This window comes from Argopecten irradians, chromosome 9 (assembly GCF_041381155.1).
Source record: "Argopecten irradians isolate NY chromosome 9, Ai_NY, whole genome shotgun sequence".
NCBI classification, from domain to species: Eukaryota; Metazoa; Mollusca; class Bivalvia; order Pectinida; family Pectinidae; genus Argopecten; species Argopecten irradians.
The window spans coordinates 17,912,175-17,924,418 of NC_091142.1; the positions used below are offsets into that span (position 1 = coordinate 17,912,175).

Here is a 12,244-nt window from a genome sequence, read left to right on the forward strand (position 1 = left end):
ATAGTATATAGAAAACATCATGTAAACATTCTTCAAGGGAAATGTTCCATTTATCACTGTAACATAATGTAAAAGTTATGTGCATGCGAGAAAAGTCGATGACAAATTTATGAATAGAAAATTGTCCATAAAAGCGTCAAGCTGACATGGACTTTTAAAGCGCGCCATGGACTCGGTTGACAGATGGTACAATAGCGGTGTCGCGATCAACCATAGCATCTAACACAGCTTCACGGTCACGCATGCGCATTCAGGACAAAAATAACGATCCGATGGAAGCTGGAGTGTTGACAAGCGTGCAGTGGGATAAATTGAAAGCCGAGTGGCATTAATGGTACAAGGTAGGAACACGATGGAAGGACTTCACTTGGAAATTGGGAATTAATTCTGTCTTCACTGGGATCATCAAATAAAGTAAATCTAATTGGATTTTATGCTATAGTTGGTGGTTTGGAGAAGGTAAGTATATAATAAGTTGACATGTATATACAAGTATATGTAATAGGAATTTTATGTCTTTAATCATGACATAACAGCTAATTTAGTGTGAAGTCATACAATGATATGCGTACAGTAGCGATATCCATGCAACTCTTAACGCTTGTAAGATGTTAAATAACATCCAACCTACCTACAGATTATCCCACTTGAAATTGACTTCGTTATATATTCATTTGGTGTATACTATATGATGTTTGCATATTATTTTTGCCATGATGTACATATATATGTAGGGATGGAATCTGCTTTGCAAATACTATCCGGACGTTTCCATGTGTCTCAGTAAAACAACTCTGTCATTTATAATTGTCATTGACCCAAATTGTTGAACTATTTTCTTTGAATCGAAGAGCATTTAAGGGTGAATTTTAACCTACAGTTATTCACACACGCATATAGGGGACGATGTCCTTCCCTTAGCTGTTAATGGGACGTTCAGCATAGAAACCCTAAACGAAACCAATGGATACTTTCGGTATTTATGATATTTCAAAACAAAATATTCATTCTACAATGTGGCCGATGATGCGGTTTATACCACAGCCTCTCAAAACACATCACAGACTCAAACAAGCACCATATCGTTTTCAGGAAAGATCGTCATTTAATGACACTAGCTGTTAATAGGGAAACAACCATTCAATTATCAAGGTATTTCGCAAAAAAAAAAAAAAAAAAAAAAATATATATATGTAAGGTGTGAAATGCATGTTGAAATTTGTTGTAAAACCTCGAGATAGTGTAGTTAACACTAATAATAATGATAATTTGATTAGAATTGTATGTGATGTCAGCTTGTTTTCTATATATGCTATTTGATAATGAGGATGTTAGATCGACCATGTGGAAATGTCATATGATGTACCACACAATATCGTTATATGTTGTTATTTACACCTTGTCCAGGTAACAAGTACTTGTAAGTCTAATTGACATGTTCCGATATAACATCATGTGTGATTTATCACACGAGTCCGTTAAGATACAGTTTCTTGTATAAACAACAACGATTAATTGACATTTTGCTCGAATCGACGATAATAAATCGCAGCTTAAAATTTCTAAAAAAATATATATTTTATGTAAATAAAGCGTGCTAAAATCCTGTGGTTACAATATGCATTTTGAGATGGAAGATGGAACCTTCTTATATATAATTTTGCAGACAGTGTTTCTTTTAATATTTCAATTTCCGTAGCCGTCTCCACTATCCTTGACATAAATGACCTGGTATTTCCTAGAATCCGTTGTGGGCTTTGAATTGTACTTGTCGACAGCGTGGAGAGGTTAAGCTATTGAAAATGTTTTATTGTCTGTCGTTAGTTTGAACATATGCATATGTACTGTGTAGTTTTCAGTATATCAAGGTTGTTTTAACTCGAATAACTTTGATTTACAGTAAAAGGTTTGTTCAAAGTATTGAGATCTTTTCAACCAAATTACTTTCGTTTTGTATTCTGGAACAAATATATTGCTAATTTTCTCATTTCCGGAATAAACGGCATCTTTTTAAGGATAACTAATGGAAACAAAAAAGCATATAATTACTACTTATAAGTCTAAATATGCTAGTTTGAATTTAAAATTCTTCTTGAGTCGATTTCAGTCTTGGTACGATTAAAGACATGAGTATTTCAAGATATATAGGGAGAATATCAGAGTGAAATCATCTTCAGCAACAGGTTTGCCAATCCCTGATTTTCATTGACTGAGTTAAAGCACGCGCAGGAGATTTGAGATATTTAGATCTACTGAACAGACCCAGGTTCGATAATATTTTCACTTAGAAGAATAGAAAAAAATGATATGCCAGTCGTTTCAAATATTGTCATTGTAACATTTTCAGAGGAAAGTCGTTATGTTTCAAAGCTGAAGTCGGCGTTGTTCGGTTTGGTTCGATTAGTTCCTATTAACATTAAACACGTGCCAGGTTTATACGGGGGAGACAAATCGGAGTACACAGAGAAAACTTAACGGCCATCGGTCAGTACATTGCAACAATCCACATGAGATATGAACTCAAACAACCCAGAGATGGGTCACTTGATCTGCCACCACAGTCCCAAACAAGTCTGGATGACGCCTGACTTACTGATGACGTCACGTAATTATTTATTATCTCTTTCGTGAAATATGGGAGGAAAACTGCGACTGCCTATATAGAGGCCAACCAACTAAATGATTTTATATAGACCAGAATGTTAATGTTTTGTAATTTATAATTAAAGCAGCGGAAAATTTGTTAGCTATTGTGTTCTATAATTAAAGTCTAGGTTCTCATATAACACTAGATAGTTAAAAAAGGGTCCGTCTGCTTAAACTCCAACCAGGGTAGCCATTTATAAATAAGGTGCATTTTGCACTAAAAATCATGAAATTTCAATGCTTTTACATATTCATTATCAAAATTGATACTTTGATGAACTTAAATTTCAATCTAGATTTCCAAATTCATACTAAAGTTACCTAGGGTTCATCACCTGTCAGAAAACATTTTTTCTTAAATTCATTAATTCATAATTAACCAGAAATCGGTGGTTTATCGAAGGTCTATTTTTCATTTAGTTGGTTGTTCCCTATAGCTAGTGAAGCTTTCACCAACAGTTGCTACAATTATTTGTGGTTTAACCGGCCTTATATTACTCCTAGACAAAACACGTAATGCTCTCATTTGTTTTTTCCAGGAATAGACCATGGCTGATGCTGTTGGGAAAGGTTCTCCTAAATCTGCATTTAAGAAAGGCCCAGGGAGGAAAATTAAATTAAAGATGTCGTGGAATAAAAGTTCTAGTGTGGATACAGATAATTCGGACCTGATAGACGAGTTTATACAGGACGTGATTCAAAGGGCGAAACAGGAATATCTTTCTGAGTGTAATGGATTTAGATCAGATCATTCGGGGACAAATGGATACCATCATTTTACAGGTAAATGCTCGAGATAATTATTTTACATGATTTCTTTATCAAAGAAATATCCACTTACCTAACGATTTGGGCTAATGGATAGATATGTGTACGTATTTGTTCCAGTAAAAAAGGAATAATGTCAACTTACTTACCAAGGTATATGGATATAGGATTAATTTGACAAAATAAAGTAGGTTAATGCAGTCGGACAATCCTTTGTTCGAGCAAAGTCAATTCTTTTTTTGTAAAATTGTGTCTGTTTTAAAGGTGCTTAAAAGACATCTCGTATCAAATTCATCAGAATGTAATATTAATTTCAAAAGCGTCAGAAAAAGAGGATATTTACATTATATAATAAGAAATATGCAGGGTTTCTTTTCTTCACGATTTGGGGCCGAACATGGGCTCCATTCCCAATGGCAAAGCCTTCATTTCCAATTCCAGCCTTTGAAAGCTATCCCGAAATTGAAGTAACTTAGAAAGTATCCTAAACATTTTAGATGAATTAAGTCATCTATGGCTTAAAACATTTTTTTTAACTTTTCTTCAGAGGAGATGACCCCATTCCTTAATTAAAGGGAGGGAAGTCCTGAATTATATAAATCACAGCCGCAAAAGAATTAATCTTTCGATTAATCTAGGTAATCTAGATAAATTAGACTGGCAGCCGATCTTAAATATGGCATTGACTGTTTATTTAGTCAAAAAATCATCCAAATACTAGCAAATGGCAGCCATGAGACAGGTAATTCAAAATTTTGTTTGTTTGTTAACGTCATAATAAGAACCACCGTTATTTTAGAACGGCCCCTGATTTATGCAGTGTGCAGAACGTGGTACGCGTTTTGGGAGCTGCGGTATATTAGTGTTGTGTCTTCTTGTAATTTAGGTGCTCTAGTCCTTTTTTTAGTGCTTTCTCACTGAAGTTGTTCAACATAGTGAATTTATTGATATCGAAGATAATATGCAGACGATGCCATGCTGCATGTCAGGGTTAGAACTGTTCAATACTTTAAGTTGTCGTTTACAGTGGTGTTAGCTTTATATTGCCTGACGCCCAGCCGCATGTCTCAAAGTTGTATCTCAGGTGCCATGGCGACGGAGTCCTTGAAAAACAACATGAAATAAAAAATTAAGTTAGTCTCATTGAATGATAAAATAACGGATGGAATTGGTATACATTTTAACGCCGAACCCGCAGAGCAAGCCGTTAAAAGATACCAAGTATATGTAATATGGTATAAGTATATACAGGTATTCTTTATTATCGAAATTCTATTGGATTTAAAAATACCAGGATACATACATATCCTGTGTAAATTCGTTTAAAAATCCATTACGATACAAATCTGTACTTTTACACATTCCTAAATGATACAGATATCTAATAGAAAAAAATGATAATGAATAAAAGCACTTATTCAAAGGATTAAATTATACAATTGATACATAAATCTGTTCTAAATAACAATAAGCTTGGAGCTAAAAACAATTATAATTGAATGCACTAATGCATATAATTACATTATTGACATCTAACCATGTTAACATTGTGATGACTAAAATAACCAATCTAACCAACATAATAGACTTTTTGTCTCCAACCAAATTCAATTTGCATTGAGCGTCAGCCTTCGTACTAGGCCAAAGACAAAAGTCATTTATACGTTAAATCCACATGCAACAATACCATATAAAAACATGTAGAATCCCATTGTTATGTAGAATGTTACGGACATAGAAAATTGAAGTTTATAAATATTGTTGGTGCACGTATTTGTTAACCTTGAAGCACAATTGTTAACTGCCAAATTAATTTATGTGTCGATAAAAGTGGTAATTTCTGCTGCTGTTTAGCGCTCAGCATAAATGGAGTGGAACGACTGGTTTGTCAGGTGTCAGTATAATGTGGCTGATGGGATTTTTCCATCCATACCATGTACACTACTATGTGCTATACAGATGAGCATGCTTACTGTTGATTCTTTCTCAGTTGTGTAATTAATTAAAGCTATCCTCATCCATACACTTTCATATAAAACTGTCATGTTTTCTAGGTTGATATTTATACCGATGGGGATATTTGTCCGGTTTTGTCTGGCGGTGTATATGATTCAGTAAGTTACCACTCTAAAATTTGGCCAGACTTTGTTGGGCAAACTATTGGTAAAACTTATAAAGAGATACACCACAGCAGCCTCCCAAAACACAGGCATTCACACACACAGCGCACTGCATACAGGGCATACCGTACCCAAATGACAATATGACGTAAAGCCCAATCAATCAACCAACCGACTTGTTCTGATGATTTAAAATGTGAAACACAGCTGATATTAATGGCGAGGACCAAATGATCTACCGCCTATACCTACCACCTGTTATCTCAAGAGTCATTACATTGGGTCCAGTAGCAGGTTTTAAGAAAAAAATTGCTTCATTAATTTCTCACCGTAAGCAACACGTATACATGTATATGTTTGTATTCACTTTGTTGTATTTTGGGAAAAGGGTCTTTGTTAAGTTGTAATAACTTGTACCCAATCCCTTGTCATATATTTTTGACAAAAAATAGCGTTTAAACTAATACCTCAATATATACGAATAAGACAAGCACTCGATGTAGATCAATGCCTTATATCTCCGAATAATTCGATCTCAATTGCCCAATAATTGCCTAAAATAACCTTAGCTCTTCAAAGGACTTCAAACAAATAATATTCATTTTAAATTATCAAGACTATTCCGTACATCTGTTTTGTAATTCTTGACACTTCCGGTTAATGCTAAGGTTATCCTAGTTGTCATGACGACAATGCTATAATAATAATTTTATCAGTTGGAGTCCGGTGAATACGACGTCTTGTTTTTTTTCTGCGCTGATATAAAATCGATTATCCCAGCAGAGACCCTGAATCAGTAGAAATACACTCCGGGCATCGACATATGTTTGGTGACATTTTGACATAAGTCAAATAGACAATTGGCCATTACAGACAATGGCTTCGGCCATGGGTGTAATGATCAGTTTAAAATCACTAGCACACTGAATGTGATAAAGATTTTTATCAAAACCATCAAAAGTAAGATTGATAAAAATTAACGAAGATGGTAGCTATTTTCCTCGGAAAATGATATAAAAATGAGATTTAACAGAAAAAAGTCATCCAAATCTAAATTCTAGTCTAAAACATGGATTACTTTAGAAGAGTAGTTTGTTTTCTTTTTACTTTTATAATTATACTTTTTCATTCGATAGGCAAACCTGGGCCCAGGTTCACAAACATTCAATGACTGAATGAAAGTTTCTTTGTGTAAGAATTTTTCGTTAACATTTGTAATGCTTTCTTATTATGGATACTTTAGGTAAAGCAATTACCTAAAATTAAGACCTGTTGGGGAACTGGGTCCTGCTCAACACAGGGTTACCACAAAAAACGTCGAAAAGTGATAGACTATGTTACCTACAATATTTCAGTAGACTGTTGGTTATGGTGACCACACAGAATACTATACCACACATTTTGTTCTTTGTGAAGATTTTCGTCCGGAATATGAAGTTTGGTATGTTTCCTATATTATCTAATCGCAGATCCTAGTTAGCGCGTTATGATGAGCTGAGTCAAGTAGAAGTCAAGTAGAGGAGAGTATTGAATCGATACGCGTACCCCGAGCTACCCTGTTTTTATATATAGGTACGGATGTAATACGTATATTTGTTGCTTAACATTCCGTGTTGTAATATTTCAAAACTAGCTTCACCTTAGAGAGACGACCTCATAAATTGTAGTTTCACATCCCCACCAGACGCAAGACCATGTCACACCTCATTTCTATTCGTGTGATGTGTGAATATAACCGAACACTGAATGGGTTAAATGTACATACGTAAACAGAAACACCTTTCAATGCTTTGGAAATGTAAAGTAGTATTTCCAAAAACAGGTCATCATTTCTTTCCCTTCGTTGTCCTTATCATCGCGCAGTCTACTGTAATCCATTTTTTTTTGCGAATACTAAATTTCGCGATTTCAGTTTCAAAACAAGTTCGCGAAGATTAACTTTACCTCCTCGAATTTGAAAATTAAATGCAAATATATATCTATATAAGCGAGGTTCACATTAATTTGCGGAGATAAGCGTTGGACAAATTTACTTGGATCGCGAAATTCACGAAAGTAAATCGACCGCGAAAAAAAACTGATTTACAGTAGTCAAATACCGCTAACTGCGGAAAAATTGCGAAATGAACCTTCATGTTATACATAGATTTACACAGAGAATCTTGTATTTGTCAGATTTCATATATGTCGTTATAAATGTTATTTACAATTTTCATCTGTTTTGTGCAATATGCATTGAATCCAATTGCAAAGAAGTGATCCTCGCCGTGTAAACGAAAAAGAACGTCGAATCTTAAGGCAGTCTATCTCTTTATCAAGACACACATAAATAAAAAACGGTCACTTGATATAAAATTAACAACCAATGTAAAATATAAAAAGACCAAAGGAAACATAAATAGAAATTTCTGTCACTAATGGGAATTCTGCTAGTTTGAGGTTAGAATATGACTTTACATCAGGCTATGTGTACATGCGGTAACTACTCGGCCGAGTGGTTAAGATGTCCCGACATATTGCCACAAGCCCTCCACCTCTTGGATGCGGGTTCGAATCCCAAGTGGGGCAGTTGCCAGGTACTGACCGCTGTCGGTGGTTTTTCTCCGGGTACCCGGCTTTCCTCCACCAACAAACCTGGCACGTCCTTACATGACACTGGCTGTTAATAGGACGTTAAACTAATAAAACCAAATGGTAACTCATATTCACAAATGCACAACAGTCTACCATTGATTTCCTGGTTTCGGTAGAAGCTAAGGAACTACATATGAGCAATTATAAAAATACTTTAAAAACATTGGCTAATCAGGATAAAATTTGATGGATTTATTTTCTGGATGTTTATCATAGAAAATAACCGTTTATACAACAACCCATGAGTGCTGTCAAATTTTGAGATCATTTTTTACTTTAACATAATAATGCACATTAATAATTTAAACTCCACACTTCGTTCCATTAAAATGTCACCGTATAATTCCAATATCCTGTCGAACGTTGTTATTTAAGATTGAGGTGTATGCTTTTGTTGGTGGTCATATTCCGTAACGATTTCGAGCAACGATACAGAAAACGGCTATGTATTTGGTTCAAAGGACTTCTCGTTGCAAAAGAGTACATTGATTCTATACAGTGTTTTCTGACCTAGGTTCATACGTATAACGACTTATTGCATGTATATACAGATATGTTTATATAAAATATGTATATATACGATATTTGTTGTCAGACATTTACGCAAATATTTCATTTTACCGAGTGCAATGTTGTGTTACTAATGTCGACTTTGTCCTTTGCTGTATTACATTTTATTGTTAGATGTACATGTTAAATAAATCATGTCTTTATCATCATCAAATACATTGAAAAAAGGACATGTTTATATAGAAATCTACTAATGTAATTTATTAATAAAATTATTTAACGGCAGTCCCAATACAATATATAATGTAAAATTAATTACCGCAATCTATATAAACTCTGATACAACATCATTTATTGATCTGGCACCTGTCGAGATTGATATTAAACGTCAAAGACCAGAGTTAATACAAGAATCAATACGAAGGAAGAGGGACGCTCTGTGGATGGCGATGCTAGTATAAGGTCCAATAGGTAGCTAGGGTCATGGTATCGGTCATTCTCTATCGACAAACTCGGATGTAACATGACAGTTTAACCCCATCAAAGTATCACAATATTCTAGAAAATTTAAAAGGGAAAAATAGAGCAAAAAAACAAAAAAAAAAAAAGTTATAAACTCATCAGCAACCAAAATGTAGACAAGGGTCTTCATATATATCATTGAATGTATATACATGTATAGGGCAAAGAAGTAATTCTAACAGTGTGGACAAAAGATTGACAAATTTTCGAGGCGATCTGCCCCTTTGTCAAGACACAAAAATGCAAAAATAAAATTACATGTTAAGGACGATCACGGACGTACACAAAAACATAAACAATTTTATTATAACATAATTATGTGACTTTCTATCAATAGAAGAGAATTTGTAACTTTATTAGCATTGATGAAGCATTTTTGAATGTAACGAAACCTTTTTCAGTGAGTATGGATATATAATACAACTGTACAATATCAACTAGAACTGCAATACCTCCTTATTTCAGATTATAGCAAATACATGTTCCTTCATTATATTGTCATGGTTGCCATGTTCGTTTTTATGTTAACCATGCTTGTATGGAGCAATTCCTCTAAGAATATATTCTATGGGGCGCGTTAGCGCCCCATATTGAATATATTCTTAGAGGAATTGCTCCATACAAGCATGGTTAACATAAAAACGAAATCCAATCCCTATATTTACACTGACACGACTTTTTATTTATATTTTATGCAATAAAATCGTCAATTGAAAGTGACGTAATTATTCAATAAAAGTCGGTCAAAAGTGGGAGGAGCTTACTCAATTGAACAGCGAATGATGACGCTTCACGTAAGGTAGAATTATTCATCCGCGACGACAAAAAAGTTCAATATTTTAGTGTAAAATAAACATGACAAACAAAGTAAATTTCATAGATAATTTTATTTAATCAGATCAGAACTTTAAATATATATTCAATTTTGCTAAAAGTTAATATATAGCGTAATAACATAAAGAATTTGTACACGGCCACATGTGTGAACTCGGTGACCGTTATTGTGCAGCGAGGCGAAGCTGACGCACGCTTACACACTGGAGTTTGCCGAAGTTGTCGGACACCGATTTTCAAGTAACTCAATGTGTTTGAATTGTCGTCTGACTTGACGGTTTTACATCCTTGGGAGCCATGTGATTATATAATCTACGCTTAGATCCATATCGCCATCGATAGATGAAACAAATTCACTTGTGTTCGATGGATACAATGTATTTGTGGTGACGCGGAACTGTCAACACGTGGATTATTAGCGGTGCATGTTTTATAATACACATGATTAAATACTCAAAGAACAAAGACAAGAGGATATGTTTATAACTGACCTCTATCAGAGGGTCTCACACCCGTCTACCCCAAAGACTCGATCGTAGGACGAACATAGGCACAGAGGTAATGTTTACATTTGACATCCATCATTTTTAACAAAAATGAAAGCACGTCGCCCCGGTCGGGATATTTTTCCGTTTCTTTATACAATTGTTAATTTAAAAATTGTTTGAATCATATATAAATATAAAACATGTATATATTGTTTACATTTTTCCAAAATTCTATGAAAAACAACAATATACACGTAATGTTGCGTCAAAATGTAAACAAAGCCATGTGTTTCTTTTTTTAAAAAAGTAGTCCTTTTACGTTGCACAGAACATTTCCTTACGCAAGTTCAAAGTTCAATGTTACCATGCAGTTATGGTAAACAAAATCGGCTAGTATTAGCGTATAGTGACCAAGCCTAGCAAGTGTCCTTCATTATATTGTCATGGTTGCCATGTGTCAAATTTTAGACATCCATATGTTACAACATTGGAGTCAGGATAAAAAGTGTAGATATTTTACAAAACCTGTGTACAGTGACCTGATTACAATGGTAAATTTCGCAAAAAGAAAAAAGAAAAAGAAATGAAACATAAAAAATTACCTATCTAGACATGGCCTACAACATTTCTGTGGAGCTTCATCGAAATTAAACAGTAGTTTTAGAGGCGTTATCTGGATAATTTGTAAGCCTGTGTATAGTGTCCTGGTTACCATGACAACCAAACATTAGACAAAAATTTATGCATATCTTCGCATAGTCCCCAATATAGTTGGCACGTTTCCTTGATATTGATCCAGCAGCTTAGAAGGAGTTATCTGGGCAATGGTTTTGACAGAGTTTCTTTCCATTGACTTTAAACATATGTCTGTACAAGAACAATTGAATTAGGTTAAAGTTATTTCAACTTCGTTTTCAATGAATATACATTATCAGCGACAGTTCTTGGGTAACTGAAAGAAAAGAAAACAACAATGCAATTGATATTTCAGATGGAATGAAAAAATCTTTACGGCCTTTGGTATGGAAATAGCTTGCGATTTCGCTCTGCAATCATATCAGACTGATTTTGATATCCACCAGTATTTTTATTTCTGTAATTTTCGTTCTTCGTATGAGATTACGGATCGACCGAGTGTGAAGGGCGGGTATGATAAATGTGCTGCAAGATAATATAGGAATAATAAATTTTGTTGAAAGTTTACTCTTTCCTTATCGAAATTGTCTTAAAATAATGTTGATTTCCGTCTCTTTTTAATTTCTATGCACATATTAAGGACACAAATATATATTTTACTCTTATTGGGTTTTATTTTTAACGCAGCCTCCCAAAACTATTAGAATATTTCCCCTCTTTGGATTGAGACGAGACAGGAGAACCTCGATCCGAGGGATAAAATTATTATCTTGTCAATCAAATTGCTATGACGAGTGTTTAACAGCTGTAGAATTTTATCCCGAGGCAAATTATTCTTTTTCTCTTACCCTATGGGAGCATGTGCAAAAATCTCGTGTAGCTTGTTTTAACTCTAGGGTGAGATAAAAAAATCTCACATCGTTAAAATTGCGGATAGCATGTGCAAAAGTCTCGTGTAGCTTGTCTTTACCCTAGGGTAAGATAAAAAAAAAATCTCACATCGTTGAAATTGCTGATATCCCTGTTCGGGGTAAGATAATATTATAAACACATCGCTACACATTGCACTCATGGAAGGCCGTCATG

The 12,244-nt window shown here is 34.4% G+C and overlaps 1 protein-coding gene across 1 annotated transcript in view; it reads left to right on the plus strand.

Annotated features, from left to right (window-relative positions):
* The first annotated feature begins 211 nt into the window (after positions 1–211).
* The window catches only part of LOC138331679 (uncharacterized), a 43,189-nt gene continuing 31,156 nt past the window's right edge, over positions 212–12,244 (plus strand). The window contains exons 1-2 of the mRNA XM_069279410.1: positions 212–459; positions 3,186–3,429. Coding sequence (XP_069135511.1) covers positions 3,195–3,429 — 235 coding nt within the window. The 5' untranslated portion in view covers positions 212–459; positions 3,186–3,194. The remainder of the gene's footprint in view (positions 460–3,185; positions 3,430–12,244) is intronic.